Source organism: Poromitra crassiceps (assembly GCF_964638095.1).
Source record: "Poromitra crassiceps genome assembly, chromosome: 4".
Taxonomy (NCBI): domain Eukaryota; kingdom Metazoa; phylum Chordata; class Actinopteri; order Beryciformes; family Melamphaidae; genus Poromitra; species Poromitra crassiceps.
Window position 1 is genome coordinate 76,811,382 of NC_139626.1, and position 18,914 is coordinate 76,830,295.

General features: G+C 42.5%; 1 protein-coding gene across 1 annotated transcript in view; it reads right to left on the reverse strand.

The window, feature by feature from the left end:
• Positions 1-270: 270 nt before the first annotated feature.
• Positions 271-18,914, reverse strand: part of LOC310774393 (NACHT, LRR and PYD domains-containing protein 3-like) — a 74,297-nt gene continuing 55,653 nt past the window's right edge. Inside the window, exons 12-13 of the mRNA XM_083634461.1 lie at positions 7,920-7,984; positions 271-3,077 (exon numbers count right to left, since the gene is read on the reverse strand). Coding sequence (XP_083490587.1) covers positions 2,533-3,077; positions 7,920-7,984 — 610 coding nt within the window. The 3' untranslated portion in view covers positions 271-2,532. The remainder of the gene's footprint in view (positions 3,078-7,919; positions 7,985-18,914) is intronic.

Genomic DNA, 18,914 nt, shown 5'->3' on the forward strand with positions numbered 1-18,914 from the left:
CTAATGTCTGCTATTTTTTCGAGTTTCGGCCAATGAGCCACATCAATAGAATCCAGCGTGTTGTTACATGGGGGCGGGGTGCAAAGCTCTGTGACAACATGGAGAGCCACTGAGGACAGTCTGTGTGGATTAAAATGATTGAAACTTTATCTGCGAGACGAGTGCAGTCCGGCCACTTCATCTGACAACATGGAGGAATGACAGATTTTATTCACAAGACCGATGGAACGCAGACAACAAAAAGACACATGTTCGTTATGGGAACTTTACTGATGCAGGCAGTGCAGAACACTTTGATTTGATTTGATTTGATTAATTCATGCTTGCAGTGGTACCAAAAGGCCCACTGAAAAACGGCAGAATTTTACAGTCATGTAAAACATGTAAACAAGACAATTACAGAAAAATAAAGGTAGTAAGCAAGGCAAGGCAATCAGTCAGTGTAGCAAGCAATACAGTATGAGGGCTCTATCCAGAGCAGCAAGCAATACAGTATGATGGCTCTATCCAGAGCAGCAAGCAATACAGTATGAGGCCTCTATCAATCATCTCATGATGTAGCCTGTTGAGCTCTGAATAACTGATCAATAATCATCAATAACTAACTGGCATATGAAAAACAATAGTTCAGTTAGTTTTGATTAAATGATTGATTTAATTTATTTCGAACAATGTTAAAAGGATAAAAATACATAAAATAAACTAAGAAAAAATAAGAATAAAAAATAAGAAAAAAATAAAATTGAAACAGCAATGGACAATCCACCAAAGTTTCTGCTTCAACACAAATGTGGTCGAAAAGGACGTAGGATGAAGTCTAAAAGTTTTCTAGTACTACCCCTTCTTACTCCTTTATCAATCAAATCACAATTAGCACAAATAACATCAAAGGATTTCAAAAATGAACGAAGGAAAAAGAAAGACTAAATGCATGGAAACAAATACAACCAACGAAACAGCACGACTTCTTACAAGTCCTCATCTTTGTACCTCATTCCTGTATCCTTTTAATATGTTATCTTTAAAGATTTGTTTAGTTCAGGTAAAAAATCTGATGTTTATTGTAATCTAATATTTTCAATCAAATGTTTAATTAACAATTACAAGTTAAAATATGACACACACAGTTGGGGCTCATCTCATGTAGCCTGTTGAGCTCTGAATAACTGATCAATAGTCATCAATAAGCTATCAATAATCATCAATAACTAACTGGCATATGAAAAACAATAGTTCTGTTAATGTATGTTTATAGCCCCTTATCACAATGCATGTCTCAAAGGGTGTTACATAGCATCATCACAGTATATACACTAGATGCTTTTCACTTGGCATTAACATACAGGATATACATACAACACATTAAGTTGCTTATTAGTATTCACATAAAAAAGACATGATGGACAGCACAGAGAGAGAGAGAGAGAGAGAGAGAAAGGGAGAGAGAGTGAGAGAGAGAAAGGGAGAGAGAGAGAGACTACAACAGGAGGATTTGGCAATATATTTAATAATTATCTGCCAATATTAAAGCAATGTGTTATTTGAAGGCACGAACATTGTATTGACAATGAATGTTATGTTAGAAAAGACATTTGCCCGATTTAAGTGACTTCCGGTATAAACCACGCCCACTTCCTGTCTTCTATGTGGATACAGAGACAGATCATTTTGTTGGTTCAACAGAGACAGACACAGATAATGACGTCTCTGTAACCTCTAGTCTGTTGTTGTCCATGTGAAGTTACAACTGTTCAGTTACATTCACTCCTCTCTCTGTGTGTGTGTGTGGGGGGGTCAGTGTGGTGGTTGTCATGGGAGACGGAGAGAGTTGGCACCACATCATGGCTGTCCAACACACACACACACACACAGGGGGCGGTTCGAGGTTGTCTCCTCCTGGCAGTGTGCCGAAGTGTCCTTGAGCAAGACACTGAACCCCTAACTGCTCCCGACGAGCAGTTAGGACCAGACGCCTGCAGACGCCTCGGTGTGTGAATGTGAGATATTCATGTCCGATAGACTACCCAGCAAGCACGGACGGACCCGGACGGGGTGGTATTATATTTTTTGAAAATGTAGCATAAAATTGTTAATCTGGACATAATTATAGCTTTATGTATAAAGTTGCTGAATATACACTGTTTAAATAGCAGTAACTGAACATGCCCATTCATGGTAACGGTCATATTTCGACGTCACCTTGACGTTCCCGCGTAGACGTCTAAATCATCCCCAAATCACCATGTGATCTGGCCTAGTCCTGAACGTCACTGGAACACGTCATCACAACGTTATCATGACGTAATTTTGCTTGCTGGGTAAAATGTGCTCTATAAATACAGTCCATTCACACACACGGAGGAAAGGAGAAACTGTAGCTCCTCTACAGTCAGCCATGACCTGAACAATAAGCCTGTGTGTGTGTGTGTGTGTGTGTGTGTGTGTGCGCGTGCATGCGTGCGTGTGTGCGTGTGATCCTGTACAGAGTGAAACATCATATCAGCAGCTGTGTTTGGTCACAGTGTTTCTCTCTCACTCCTCTATCTGACACAGAGACATTGAGCCACCTGTGTTACACCAAAACACAGGGTAAAGTGGTTCAGTGAAGGTGGAGGTGAAGGTGTGGATGTGGATGTGCATCAGTGTGTCAGAGGAAACTCTGTAGAAGGACAGAGAGCCAGCAGGCCAGTCCAGATACACTGCTACTCTGTTAGAGGGGGAGGGGGAAGATTTGTAGTATGTTGATTTGTTATTGTGCAGGGCAGTGTGACGATCATCAGTGCAGGACAGACTCCAGGACTTTTCATTCTGTCCAATCCTGCAGTCATCACTCTCTCCTCTCCTTCTGATTCCTCTGTAAGTCACTCCTATACCAACCTCTCCTTTCCTCTCCACCTCCCAGTAACAGCGACCAGTCAGACCATCTCTACACAGCAGCTGAGCATAGCCGTTAAATCTCTCTGGGTGATCAGGATATGACTGCTGCTGCTCTTTCACCCTCGTCACCTTTCTGTTGTCTTCAGACAGGAGGAGCTCTCTGTGTGCTGTGTTTGGGTCCAGTGTGAGTTCACAGGCATCTGATGAGACAACAAGACAACACAGCAGCAGCTTAGAATAGAATAGAATAGAATAGAATAGAATAGAATAGAATAGAATAGAATGTCTTTATTGTCCACTCATCTTTATTGTGTTGGGCTCAGTGCGACTGACAGCACTGTGTGTGTATGTGTGTGTGTGTGTGTGTGTGTGTGTGTGTGTGTGTATGTGTGTGTGTGTGTGTGTGTGTATGTGTGTGTTGCAGTGTCTTAGTGTGTGTGTGTGTGTGTGTGTTGCAGTGTCTTAGTGTGTGTGTGTGTGTGTGTGTGTGTGGCATGAAGTGGCATAAGCCATGCCTGCACATGCCTACACATGCTCTGACATGCCTGCACATACCTGCCCAGAGACTGTGTGTGTGTGTGTGTGTGCGCGTGCGTGTGTGTGTGTGTGTGTGTGTGTGTGTGTATGTGTGTATGTGTGTGTGTGTGTGTGTGTGACTGAGAGTGTGAGGGGGGGGGGGGGGGGGGTATCAACATGGGAAGTAAAGTATTTCTACTTAATATTCAGGTATTTACTGAATACTTATTCTTCTGACTTTGTAAGAGGAGATAACAAACCTGTGTGAGCTGTGTCTCACTAGTCACATACTTGACATTGATTGGTTTGTAGATCGTGACGTCTGATGTTGGCTTGTTGTGAATGTGATGTTTTGATGGGTTTGTTGGTATCGGGGGGGGGGAGGTATTTCGTTTGTCATGTGAAACAGCGTTTTGGAGGTTCATTCATGACCTAGCATAATATCATAATAGCCTCTATAGGCTACTGCTGCCATCCAAAGCTGAACAAAGAATGCCAGCCCCACGGGGAGCGTTGTCACTTGCATGGAGTGCATGGTACACCAAACTTCATTCAAAAATCTGTCAGTTTAATAATGTTGCCTTCATTGTCGGCAACGATAGGCCTACAGCCAATAAGGTGCTAATTAGGAATCGTTAGGAGAGACAATAACAATAAGCTGCAGCTTTCCTGCTGGAACACCTGTCAATCATTCCCTGCCTGACCTGTTGAGCGAGGTGGTGGTGTGTCTGTCTGCCTGCGCTGTGTCTGATATTAATAAAGGGACTAGTTTGTGTCTGTTTCTGTGATGCAATATGATTTAAAAAAAAGGCAAGTAATTTCTTTATCTTCAGCTCTCCCCTCCTCTCATAGCCTACAGTAGGATGTCCTCTCTCTCTCATTCTCTCTGAAAATAGCCTGCCTAATGTTAAAGTGTTGGAATGTTTCCCCTTTATACTTTTTACAACATCGTCAGATATTTCAATTAAAAACGTGCTCTCCTCCTCCCACCATGTGCTACAGTGGCTCATTTTTCATTGTTTCTCTGAAAATAGCCTTGTTAAACTAAACTTTCCTGTATTTGGTCCGAAAGTCCAAACTATCCCAAAAATGCTTTCACACTGCAAGCGAACCACACGATGGTGCAGTTTGATCCAGACCGAGACCACCTCTTTTCATCGGACCAAGGACCGGGCGTTTGGTCCGCACTGTGGTCCGTGGGAGGTTTCACACCTGTCATTTTGGTTCGGATCAAACTGGAAAGTCCGAAAGTCCGGACCAAACGAGGTAGGTGTGAAAGCGCCCTAAGAAGAACACAATTGCTCGAGCGACATCATTGATGACATCACAACTGCCTGATGTAGTCACCTGTAAGTCAGCAGTTGACCTGGGCGAATCCATCTTGTGTGTTTTTTGTTGTTTTTGGTTTACAATTTTAGTTACAGTACATGAAGATGCCCACAGCCCTATGTTCCCACCAGTGTTGGGCAGTAAGGCGTTACTTAGTAACTGTAATCAGATTACAGGAACGTGTTACTTAGTTACTCTAATCAGATTACAGTTACACATTACACTTTTGCAAATCCATGAGTGTACAGTGAGCATCATTCACACCTGCAGGAGTTAACTGTGCTCTTATTCTTCTCTTCCTACCTCGATAACCATTGTGTTTACATGCATGTTGTAATTAAACGGTTTTCCTGTCATTTCGCTGTGCTGCTTCTCTCTCTGCTTGTCAAATTCATGTTAGGTTGTGGGCCGGATTTGTTCAAATAAGACCTCATGGGGGCCAGATTATGTTTAGGCTATTTGACTCGTCAAAATGTGGATATTTATTATTTGAAATAGCTGAGTGCCATAAGTGGCACAGAAAGCATGTTTCCTATTCATACATATATTAACAATACTTAGGCTACATATTGTGGTTGATGATGAGAGAATGATAAATTGCATGTTGGCACATGAAAACCCCACAAAATTACAAAGTAGAGAAGTAGAAAAGTAGTGTAAGGGAGAAGTTTAGCCGATTGTAACAAATAGGCTACTAGACTCTCATATGTGCTACAGAAGGCATTTCCTACAACTATTCCCAATAATAATTACATACGTATTGTTAATTAATTAATTATCTGTCCAGAATAGCTGGTTCAGATACCGTGGTTAGCTGTCCTGTGATCAGTAGGTTTAAGGCAGTTTTAGTGTCTCACGAAAAGTGTTGTGTGGAGACTGAGGCTCAAAGGACATATCGGGAGAGATCGAGACATCTGCACAAGCTGTCACAAACACACACACACACACACACACACACACACACACACACACACACACACACACACACTTGAGCTATGGTAGCTAATTTGACATAGTAAATTAACTAGGGCTGTCAAATGATTAATTGTATTAATCGCGATTAATCGTGCGATTAACTATAGTTAATCGTGATTAATCGCATCTTTGTATCGCATGTTTAAAATGTAATTATTTTGCATTTCAAAGCATTTTTAATTAGATATTAATCATTCTTACCAGTGTGTCGTGATTGGGAATCAAATAAATGCAAATAAATGTAATTTGTGATCTTGAATTTTAGATTTGGAATGTAGACAGGAGGTAACAATGTCTACAAAATATATCTAGAACCGATACTTCCGGCGGCGGTGCTGTGGAGCAGTCGAAACCCAAAATGACACAGCCGAAGAAGGCTGTGTCTGAGCTAAAAACGTTGGCACTTCCATGTGAATAATGGCTCGGTATTGGAAACTGTGTATTGATAACGTGTATATCGCGTGAAGCCATTGGAGCCGACCTCCGAGTGGTTAGAGGACCCGCGCATCTGAGACTCTGAAGGAAGAATGAGTGATGAGTCTCGCGCTAGCTAGCTGGCTGCTAGCTGGCCGCTAGCTACTTTTAGGTGATCGCTCGCCTCAAACTCGATGTACTTCAGTGATATTTTAATTCCGTTTTACGCAAGGTGCAAACTACGGCTCTTGACTTGTCCACTGTGCCATTTGGGGAGTTTTTTAAAAGTAAAACGAGCCATTTAAAAGCGTATTGCTGTCGTTCTCTTCCATGCCTCCTGCGCAAGCATGAGACAGGAAACCGAACGACTTGACTACAAGTACGGGTGCGACAAAGGGACAAAATAGCGGCATGCGATTAACGCGATAAAAAAAAAACTCGTTATGGTCGGCACGCATTAACGCGCGATTAACGCGTTAACGCTGACAGCTCTAAAATTAACGGACACAAGACCTCTCTATTGCTGTTTTATTGCCAGTTACATCGGCACTAAAGGCTTAAATATACTTCTGTGTCTGCCTTGACTTGGAGCCTTGCCGGCAGCAGCTAGTCCTGTATACTCGAACATCAGCTTGACGAGGGGTCGCAGGGAAGTCCGCAGCAAAAAAAAAAAGGTAAATTGTTTCACTAGGATTTCAGTGACTACAAGTTAGCCCAAGGAAAGAATGTAGTGCTACAGTATACTTATTAATAGCTTTCATTCTCTCCTGTTAACTCCCCATCTACATCATCATCATCATCATCAGTATATAAATGCGAGCTGGGGCTCTTTCTGTCTGTCTGTCTGTCTGTCTGTCTGTCTGTCTGTCTGTCTGTTTGTTTCTCTGTTTCCCATTGTGACATCATCCGTGATGTCATAAATACCATTGACATCATCAGTGATGTCATAAATCCCACTGATGTCATAAATCCCATGGTGACATTATCAGTGATGTCATAAATCTGACATCATTAGTGATGCTGGTCTCATTGGCCACGCAGCAGCCGAGCTGCGGGCAAGGCTGCGCAGCGGCCGATCTGCGAATGCGAGCTGCAGGGCCAGCTTGGCGAGCTGCAGAATTTGAGGAATCGAGGGTGCGAGATCCCTAGTTATATTATACTCGTGCTGTTCACGTCATTTGCATCGAATCACATTTTTGAGGAGCTGCATGCAGGCTGTGCCGGGAGGCTCAGCTGCGGCGCACCACTCGGCGTATTCGGTGAGGGGTTTAACGTGGAATTATGTAAAGCTTTTAAGAGTTGTAGAACTTTCCCCTCAGTTCATTGCTTTTTATGTGTAAAAGTCCTCCATGTCGACTTGTAGGCTGTTTTACTGCCAATAAGTTAAGCTGCAGAACAGAGGAATCATCATCACCTGTAGCCAGTCGCTACAGAGGCCTTTTTCCCTTCAACCCAAAACATCTCAGGGTCCACATGAAACTGTTTCTGTAAGGTCCTGTCCTCTATGCATAGAAGTGATGAGTTGAGGTGGGGCCCGGGATAATGGCTGAGGGAAGAGGATAAAGATGTGCATGTGCGTGTGCGTGTGCGTGTGCGTGTGTGTGTGTGTGTGTGTGTGTGTGTGTGTCTGTGTAGGTGTGGAGGCATGCAGATCGGTTAGCTGGGAGAGTGGATGTTGAGAGAGTGGTGTATGGATGTTTGATGGGCTTGGGGAAAGGTTGGAAAATGAGGACATTTACTCAAATAAATCTACACAGAATGTAACTATAGAATTTTATTTGGAAGAACTAAAAAAAATACACACTTACCTTTCTTCAGCGTCTGTCTATCATATCTCTCTGGTTTCAGCATCTGCTCTCCACCATGGTCCACCCTGGAGGAATAAACAAAGTCAGACTAGCAGATTATCTTTGATAATGGAAACATGGACATTTATAGGAACACTATGCAGCATTTTTCCACACACACACACACACACACACACACACACACGCACGCACGCACACACACACTCTCTCGTAACTCTCGTAACGGGACAAGCCCCGTCTTTTATTGTCACACGAACACCACAACACATGCATGCGGCCACAACACACTCATGCTGACGGTGGCCGGTGAAAAGTGTCCTCTGCATTTAACCCATCCAGGCATGTCCTTTCCTCCGAGGGGCAGGCCAGGAGCAGTGGTCGCTTTCTCGTACAGCGCCCGGGGACCAACTTCAGGTGTTGTCGTCACTAGTCGGATGACGATGACGATCTGATCTTCTGCATGTTTTTAGTGGGGGGGTTATATACGGAGGAACCCCCTGGGGGAGCACGGGGAGAGCATGCAAACTCCACACAGAGAGAAAGGCCCTTACGACGAGATACCCCACCTGGGCAGTAGGCACTGAAGATATGGGGGGGAACACAACCACAGCGCTCACAGTGTCCCAGGCGAGAATCGAACTCAGGACCTTCTGACTGTGAGGTGACAGCTCTACCACTGAGCCACCGTGCCCCGCACACACACACCAGGGTGGGAATTACACTTGCCCCTCCCTCTGGCCGTGATGCCCTGACATCCCTAAGGCCACCTTGGCAGTGCCCTGCTACCAGCATGCTACTGTCAGTTGCTTTAAAAGTGTCAGTGCTTTATTCTTTATTCTTTATTCGGATCCCCATTAGCTTCCACAAAGTGGTTGCTAGTCTTACTGGGGTCCACACAAGCAATAAAAACAATCACAAACACAAGCAAAAAAACAATCACAAGCAATAAAAACTATCACAAACACAAGCAATAAAAACAATCACAAGCAATAAAAACAATAATCTAAAACAACAAAATGGTTATTGTGGATTCAAGATTTGTTTTAGTGACTGTTTGAAGGAAAACCTATTTTTGATCTGTCTCATGTCCGCAGGGAGCATGTTCCAGGCAGCAGAACCTCTGTAAAGCACATTTCTCATCATAAAATTTGTACGTGGACTAGGTACAACTAAATGATCAGTACTCACGTGACGCATCTTAAACCGATGACAGAAACCAGCATGTACTATTTTTTCACATAGAACATGTGGTGTTTTTTTTCCAAATGACAGTTTGCATGAATGACAATAGACTATATTTTAGCTTGGCCTCCACAGTAAGCCAAGATAGTCGTTTATGCATTTTCATCACATTAGCCCGAAAGGAACAATGAAGCACTAATCTGGCTGCTCTGTTCTGTGTGTAGAGACCTCAGAAATATAGCTAAATGAGAAACGTGATAACAGTGTGGTTTCATATGGGAAATGTGATTAGAGTGTTTTTATTTCAGTATGGGTGAATTTAAATGAGAAACTACATGTACCATGATGCTTTGTTTTCCTATTTGCACCAAGTTATTATTGTTGTTGAGTGACATGTTGCTAAGCCAATCAGGGATCGCGCTGCTGTGCTCTAAGCCAATGAGAAATGACTCTGGGGTGGGGCTAGGAGGAATCCGGAAAAGCATACCAGTCTGTTCAGAGAGAGACACATGTGAAGACCTTGGAGAACTGAGCTGCGTGCAGTATAAAACAAAGTTTAACGTTTGGATATATTTGTTGACTTAAATACGTCAAAGTATTGGCACAAATATTACTTTGCAGTCGAGACTCGTGTGCGTGTCGCAATCCGAAACTCTTTTCTACAGTTTGAAGTGAAGTGAAGCAAGGCAAGCCGTTTTGTTGTTTTCTTACTAAAGTGATAACTTGCAAGTCTCGTAACTTACTATCAAGGCGGACGTTTCTGCTTGAACCCGCGTGAGGGACAGTCAGCTTAAACAACGCCGGGCAATCGCTTTCACAGACGAAGGAGAAGAGGATTAACGTGGCTGGATCGTTAGCTTGCTGCTAATAAACATTTCCTCTGAGGACGGACTCAGCTGCTTGGATGCGCGTCGCAACACGGACCGGTTGCTTTGCTCTCGTTCTTTCTGCTGCCTCATCTGTCTGCTCGTGGATTCCCTGGATCTTTCCAAACTGTGTCATGGTCGCGTGAGTAACTGGATACAGTACTATCGTTTTCTCAAACACTGGAACTGAAAAAGTAGCGTGGTTTCTAACCAGGATTCCTATGTGCACCAACGTATGGGCCCCGACGGTTTAGAAAATCCAAGCTTGGTTTAGTGAACACTGGGTTATGAGGGGGAACCTTCACTTGTCTTTTTGAGAAGCTATTCAGTTTGGGGTTACTGTGCTGACTACTGTCAAAGTTAACTGAAGCCTGTGGTTGTTGTATACACACACATGCCCACACACACACATTCGCTCTAACACATTCTAGCACATAAACACATCACATAGACACTGATACACATGCACACATAACTCAGGTTTTGTTTTTGTGTTTACTGTAGTTTCCTATAGAGGGCGCTATTACTCTTTTGAGAGTGAAACTGTGAGTGATCTACCATACAATATTTTCTTTGGGTATTTTTGCACTTTAACACATTGAGTGCCAGCCATTTTTTCAATCCTGTAGGTAAGTTGTGCCAGTTTTTTTTTTGAGGATTCTGGCTCATTTTACAACAGCCGAGGATTCTTTTCTGTTAAGACTTCGTGAACACCAATCATCTAAAAATAACTAATAGAATGTGTGCTTTCTCTGTCTAAAAGAGTTAGTTTGCAGAGTTAGTAGTTATGTAGATATTAGCCGTTGAGTACAGCATGGTTTTAGCGTATGAGACAGCAAGCTGAGATAATCGCAGTTTTGTGAAATTCAATCAAACAGCAGAACAGTCACCTGCCTGTGATTGTGGGTGCCCTTGGGCGTGTGTGTGTGTGTGTGTGTGTGTGTGTGTGTGTGTGTGTGTGTGTGTGTGTGTGTGTGTGTGTGTTCGCGCGTTGCTCCGCGGCTCTGGGGGGAGGGGATCTCTGTCCGTTCTTTGCCCCCGCGGCGTGTCTGTCTCCCGCTCTGTGTGCTCTCTCTCTCTCTCTCTCTCTCTCTCTCTCTCTCTCTCTCTCTCTCTCTCTCTCTCTCTGTCTCTCTCTCTCTCTCTCTCTCTCTCGGGACTGGGGGGATGGGGAGAGAGAGGGAGAGAGTGTGTGTGTGTCTCCGGGCTCCTCCCTCCGTCTGTGCTGCGGGGGAAGGATTCTCCGCGGCCGTCTGGACTGTAAAACTGTTTCTTGAGGTTTGAGTAAGCTTTTGCGATTCTGGTCTTATTTATGCGCGGGGGTGCTCGAGTGTGTGTGTGTGCGCGCGCGCGCGCGTGTGTGTGTGTGTGTGTGTGTGGGATCGAGGGAGTTTTCGCCGAGCTGCTTCCTTGAAAATTACACTGTGGCTTTCTCCAGCGCGCTGGCTGGCTGCTCTGGCTGTGGCTGGCTGTGGCTTTCTCTGTCTTGGAAGAGAACTGTCGCCACTTAGTGGTCGGTAAAATAGATTATACACATTCTCTTCCTCCAATAGTGATATAGAAGACGTAAAAGGGGTGGATTGATGTCCCACCGTCAAAAAAAAAAAATGTTTATGTAAGACGAGATAGCTCGTCTATGGCACTTAACCGTTGGATTATGTAAGACGAGATATCTCGGCTATGGCACTCAACGTGTTAAGATAAATTAACACAAAGTACATTTTGTAGCTTTTATTTTATTACTGGGTAAACTTGAATGTTTTGTTTATTTTGAGATTCTGGTAATTGTGAATTGTGTTTATCTAAAGGGTATAAAAAAACATTGTTTGCTGAAACGTAAAAGAAATATTGTGATAAAAGAAAAATACTTTGAAGAAATCTAAAACGAACAAAAGAAAAACCAATCCAACACAATTTAAATAAATTAATATTTGTTATTCCTTTTTATCTTGTTGTCCTGAACGATTTATTATTAGAAGGTTTACACTTACATATTATACTTACTGTTATTTCTGGGGAATACACATTTAGCTCATAGTGCATGAGTCTAGTAATTCCACAGTGGAGGCACCGCACTATTATTCATTTATTCAAGCCTGAACTGACTCTTACTGATAAATAGGAGATCTAGCCAGCTCAACACCAACCGCTAGAAACTCAGGATCCTGTTATTGAAATTATATACTTAGCCCAGTATAACATCCAGCTCATTCTAGATACTGCTGTGTATGTGACTCTGCTGGTCAGAGCCTATAGGGGGCAAGAGGAGGTTACATGTGCAATTTGAAGTTTTTTAATCTGTTTCTCAGCAGCACTAGCCCAAATGAGCGGGCAGTACTCCAGATGAGATAGAGCAAGAGACCGCACAACTTCAAACATAACAGAGGGTGGAACATATGGTGAACATTTCCTAGCAACAGCGATGCCCTTGCCCATCTTAGAGACAATGTTATCAATTTGGTCAGACCAAGACAGTAAGTTATCCAATTTAACTCCCAGTAGTTTTGTTTTCATGACTTGCTCAACAGATGTACCATCTATAGACAAGTTAAGTGCAGTAGCTTTCGCAAGAGCGTGCCTGCTACCAAATACAATGCATTTGGTTTTGGCTATGTTCAATACTAATTTGTTAATTTTCACCCATTTAATGATGGAATCCAACTCAACATGCAAAATCTCTCTGAGCTCTGTTGATGTTGGAGATGCACAAAACAGAGTTGAGTCGTCAGCATACATAACTACATCAGCATTTTTAACAGCATATGGCAGATCATTTGTAAAAATTGAAAATAACAAAGGCCCCAAGCAACTCCCTTGTGGAAGGCCGCAGGATATTCTTTTACTGTCTGAAAAACTGCCGTTAAAGAACACACGCTGTGACCTGCCAGAAAGATAACTTTCCATCCAGGCAAGAGCTAAATGTGAGAAACCATAACATTTGAGCTTGGCAATAAGAATACTGTGGTCAATGACATCAAATGCAGCAGAAAAGTCCAAGAGCACAGCCCCAACTAGCTTGCTGTCATACATATATGTCAACCATTGATCAGTCATATGTACTAAAGCAGTACTGGTAGAGTGCCCAGGTCTATAAGCATGCTGAGCTGAAGTCAATAGACCATTAGAACTAAAAAAAAGTTAACATTTGAAGTAAAACCAGCTTTCCCATCTTTGGGTAAAGGTATAATTTTAGACTCTTTCCAGAAGTCTGGACAGGTACCACTAAGCAAGCAAGTGTTAAAAATGTGACATATACTGTAGGTTTGGAGAGCAGACTGGCCGCAATTTTGAGGAGTGCTCTCAGTTTAATGTAGCTGCTCTATGCAAAGGATGTGTAATAGGCTCATTTTAACACAGATTTCAGAAAATTCCCTCTTCACGATGTCAAAAGAGCAATCAATGGCCTTTGTGCCCTGGCATGTGGCTTTCTGCCCTAAAAACATTTGTGACGCTGAAGGCCAAATGGCCTTGCCCCTAAAATGACGAAATTCCCACCCTGACACACACACACACACACACACACACACACACACACACACACACACACACACACACACACACACACACACACACACACACACACACACAGAGACACACACACACACACACACACACACACACACACACACACACACACACACACACACACACACACAAAAACACACACAAGGGCTGCTCAATTAATGGCATTAAAAATTTGGAGGGGAAAAAACAATCGATCATAATATATTATTGAATGCAGCCTGTAGAATAATAATAAACACAGATTATGCATTTATATGAGAAAAGACTCACGACTGACCCCATGTGTTCTGAAGCCGCCTCCCTCCTGGCCTCCCTCTTGCTGAACTCCATGACTTTTTTCCTGTGGTCTACTTTTCCATGTTCATTTTGATTTAACACCGGCTGTCAGCTCAAGTCACTGTTGCACTGTTGCACTCTGACTCTTCATCATAAGTAACAACACAGAGGCTGGAGTCAAGTTGGAACAAGATCGCCATGTTATTCACAGGGACGGCTGCTGCTAACCTCGTGTCACATGAACACGTCAAACAACACAACCACTTCCGTTTCTAGCCTTAAAAATAAAAGCACGCAGCGCAAAATAAACTTAAATGACTCATATATAGCCTTAACTATGAGGAACCTACATAAAATAGCTTACACATCAACAATACTGGTTGTGATGTTATGATCACATATGGTGTGAAACTAGTCTAAAGCATTACTCAAATTTATATTAAGGTTAACGTTACATTTAATTTTGAAAGCCCGCGGCGGAAGACATACTTTTACATTCTGGCTGACTTGACGGTGCTCATTGAGGAAACTGGAGAGGGCAGAGTGCTGTTAACGTTAAGCATGGCTTTCCCCCCTCACTCATGCTGATTTTAAACATCTCTAAGTGTACAGTAGGGTGCAGCTTGTAGAAATGATTTGTATAATGTCTTAACACATTCACTGCCAGCCGTTTTTTTTTTACTGTAGGTAGCTTCTGCCAGAGGTTTTTTTTTGAGGATTCTGGCTCATCTTTCAAGACCTGAGGATTCTTTTCTGCTAAGATTTTGTGAACACAAAATATCTAAAAAGAACTAATAGAATGTGTGCTTTCTCTGTCTAAAAGAGTTAGTTTGTAGAGTTAGTAGTTATGTAGGCATTAGCACTTGAATACAGCATGGTTTCAGCGTCTGAAAATTTAAGCTGAGATAAATAGCTTTTTGTGAAATTCGATAGAACAGTCACTTTAACCATTCATTTTTGGCATCAGTAAGACGTCAGACATCTAAACAATAGTTTTGAACAGTAATTTCCTCCATAACAGCAGGAAACACCCCTCTCCTTCAAACTCCTCCCTCCGTGTGTGTTCTTCTTGGCTGCAGCGGGCGTGTCACAAGCTCGTTTCTGTTGCTGCTGCTGCTGTGCCTGTCTGCTGGCGGCCGCTGGGCAAGTCTGGATGGGCTCGCTCGTTTCTTGGGGTTTGGGTTGAGAGCTTTGATGAAGCTTTTGCGATTCTGGTCTTATTTATGTTGCGTGTTTCAAAGTGTGTTGCACCCATAATCTATGATGCAAATTTGCAATCCCCCACGGCCAGCAATCAGCGCGAAAGCGAAAGCGTTTTCGCCAATCCATTCTACAGTATGAGAATGGTTTCATCGCGCGTTCCCCTGCAGTTTTGGCTCTGCTTTTTCTAGTTTGGAGAGCACTGTCGCCACTTAGTGGGTCGGTGGAATGGGTTGTACACGTTCGGTGGCTCCCATATTTATATAGGAGATGTAAAAGGCTTAGATGCACGTCCCACCGTCAAATATATATATATTTTTTTGACGTATTAACACGTCATTGGCAGTCAACCGTTGGATTTTTTTTGACGTATCAACACGTCATTGGCAGTGAACGTGTTAAGATAGAGAATTAGTTCAAATCACCTTAAATATCGCTGTAGAAAAGCCACTTGGCGATCACTCCCTTTAATCGTCAATATGTGATTTGATCGCAAATCGCAGCAGCCCTAACACACGCACGGACGCACGCACGCACGCACGCACGCACGCACGCACACTCACACACACACACACACACACACACACACACACACACACACACACACACACAGCGCACTGGCATCATTTTTTTGTTTTGTACATACATTCTACAATGTATTTAGACAGACCACAACCGCTCACTTTTTTTTTGGCAACTAGGCTTCCGATATAATTAGTTTGCCCCACCCGACCCTACCTGTGACTTCAAAGTGCAGAAATAAGGTGAGTTTAATGCCCAACACAGATTGTCTAACAAAAATGCTATGCTCGATGGGAGGGCTCTTCAACTGGCAGTGTTGACACGGAATTTAGAAGAGCCTGAGGGTAAGGCTGCGAGTAGCCCCAGAAGTGACCCTACTACTGTACTCCGTATATATATATAGTAGTGGAAAGACTGCTTTTAAACAGTTGTTTAATGCAGCAGTATCATTTTAACCACCCCGGCTAAATTACTGGCTCCCGTATGAGGACTATCATATCTTCCGATCTGCAATCGGACGTCGGAGCCGGGTAGGAGAGCGTTTTGAACAGCCGTTCCCCCCTATTGCCTATGGCTACGCTATGTAACCCTAGTTCTGCACGAGTATATAGTAGGGTCATCTGTGGCACTTCCGTGACCGTGGAGAGCGAAGGTCCGTTTCTCAATGGATTTGTCATCTAGGAGGGTTAATAAACAAATTTAGCCGGGGTGTATTTTTAAAAAAGGCGGGGAAAATATTTGAGAGACCAAAATCCAAAATGTCTGCCGTGGAAATTAACTTTTTAATGGTTTGACCTACAATGATGCACAATACATGGTTTCAGAGCTTATTCTGGTCAAGGAATACATATTTGGTGTTTATTTAATGATTTGACTTATTTTTTACCTTCAAATCCAAGATGGCTGCCAATTTTGAGCTCTAAAAGACAGTTTTTTCAAAATCGTCATAGAGCCTTCATATTAGGCTTGAATGACAGGTCTTCTCATGATGAGTTGAATAATATACAGTATAAGTACACAGAAGTAATCTCTGAGGTCATTAAAGTCAATGTTTGTGTGTAAACAACAGTTGCTGATTTGCGGTTTCCCATTAAATAGGGTAGGCTACTGAGAATATGGTGTCCAGTTCATCCCATCACATTTTCATAATGAACCAAAAACAATTTTGCACTATAGCCTAACATAAAATAGTATTCTGTATGCAAAGCTAGAAAGGTTAGTTGCTTGAGCTGAATTTAAAGGTCAACTCAAAACAAACAATGAAATTAACTTTGAAATTAAAACTGAATCCTAGGCTACTAAATTTCATCAGCACACAGTAAAGGAAACTTGTCTTTGAACTCAGCTGACTGTCTAGTCCTAATCCCTGTTGTGCAATGTCCCTTCTCAGTGAAGTTTTAGTTTTTGTTAAGAGTATGGACTTTTAATCTTGACCTTGTTGGTAGGCAACGGCCCTTTTTCAGTCAAGCATTTTCAGATTAGCTCAGTCAGTCTGTGAAGCAGTCAGTGTCAGCACTTGCGCGAGCTCGCTTTTTCTCTAACTAATGTTAACATTACACACTTTAAGAAACTTTGTTTGAGGATATAAAAGGAGGTACGGTGGTGTAGTGGTAAGCACTATCGCCTCACAGCTCGAAGGTCGTGGGTTCGATTCCCACCTGGGACGATGTGAACGCTGAAGGAATGCGTGCCTGTCCGCATGTCCTCGAGTGCCCACCGCCCGGGTGGGGTCGTCAAAAGGGCCTTTCTGTGTGGAGTTTGCATGTTCTCCCCGTGCCTCCCGGGGGTTTCCTTCATATAGGAACCCCCTTCACCAAAAACATGCAATATCCTGGTTGCTAATGTGGTTCCTCCTCTGGTCGTTAAGGGCGCCTGTTCAGAGGGAGGGGAACTGGTTGGAATAGTGTGAACCTCCCACGTGCTATGTCCTACCGGTGAAGCTTCCCCTGTCAGGTGAAAAGAAGCGGCTGGCTAACTGCCCATGTCTCGGAGGAAGCATGGAGCCAGTTTCGGCTCTCCCCAGATCGGCAGAGGGTGGAGTAGCAACCAGGATAAAGAAATTATGTTAGCACTAATGGGGGATAAAAATGGGATAAAAAATCGGGGGGAATATATAAAAAAATAAAATAAAAAGAAAACTTTGTTTGAGGTTATCAACGTTATTCACTAGTCTAAAGATAGTTCTACCATCAAGAACATATAAAACAAAAGCAAAAACAATTTTTATTTGCAGAAGTCATCATTGATATTTGGTGTTAGCTAACGTTAGGTAACGTTATTATTTTTAGCTAAAGTTAATGTTATCTGTCTCCACAATTCTGTCAACTGACATATGCATTTGCTTTTGAAAATAAACAGCGTATAACAGCAATATAATATAACAGTAATATAATAGCGAGTTGCTTTCCCTCCCAATGAAAGACAAAGCACACAATGTCCTATGAATGTGTCCTAAAATGTGACAAGCCTTGCAAGCCCACCGATACAATAAATCAAGGCAAATGGGACAGCTTACAATTAAAAGCCCAAGACTGGTCAGGACTTGATAAATTTGATGATGTTTACACCACCACCTCATGGGAAGATGGGGCAACCAATCGGTACATGCATTCGTCATGTTATATTTCTATTTAATCTTCAGTTATGCTTAAGCAAGCCAGGCTGTTTATTTTCAAAAGCAAATGCATATGTCAGTTGACAGAAGTGTGGAGACAGATAACATTAACTTTAGCTAAAAATAATAACGTTACCTAACGTTAGCTAACACCAAATATCAATCATGACTTCTGCAAATAAAAATTGTTTTTGCTTTTGTTTTATATGTTCTTGATGGTAGAACTATCTTTAGACTAGTGAATAACGTTGATATCCTCAAACAAAGTGTCTTAAAGTGTGTAATGTTAACATTAGTTAAAGAAAAAGCGAGCTCGCGCAAGTGCTGACACTGACTGCTTCACAGACTGACTGAGCTAATCTGAAAATGCTTGACTGAAAAAGGGCCGTTGCCTACCAACAAGGTCAAGATTAAAAGTCCATACTCTTAACAAAAACTAAAACTTCACTGAAAAGGGACATTGCACAACAGGGATTAGGACTAGACAGTCAGCTGAGTTCAAAGACAAGTTTCCTTTACTGTGTGCTGATGAAATTTAGTAGCCTAGGATTCAGTTTTAATTTCAAAGTTAATTTCATTGTTTGTTTTGAGTTGACCTTTAAATTCAGCTCAAGCAACTAACCTTGCTAGCTTTGCATACAGAATACTATTTTATGTTAGGCTATAGTGCAAAATTGTTTTTGGTTCATTATGAAAATGTGATGGGATGAACTGGACACCATATTCTCAGTAGCCTACCCTATTTAATGGGAAACCGCAAATCAGCAACTGTTGTTTACACACAAACATTGACTTTATTGACCTCAGAGA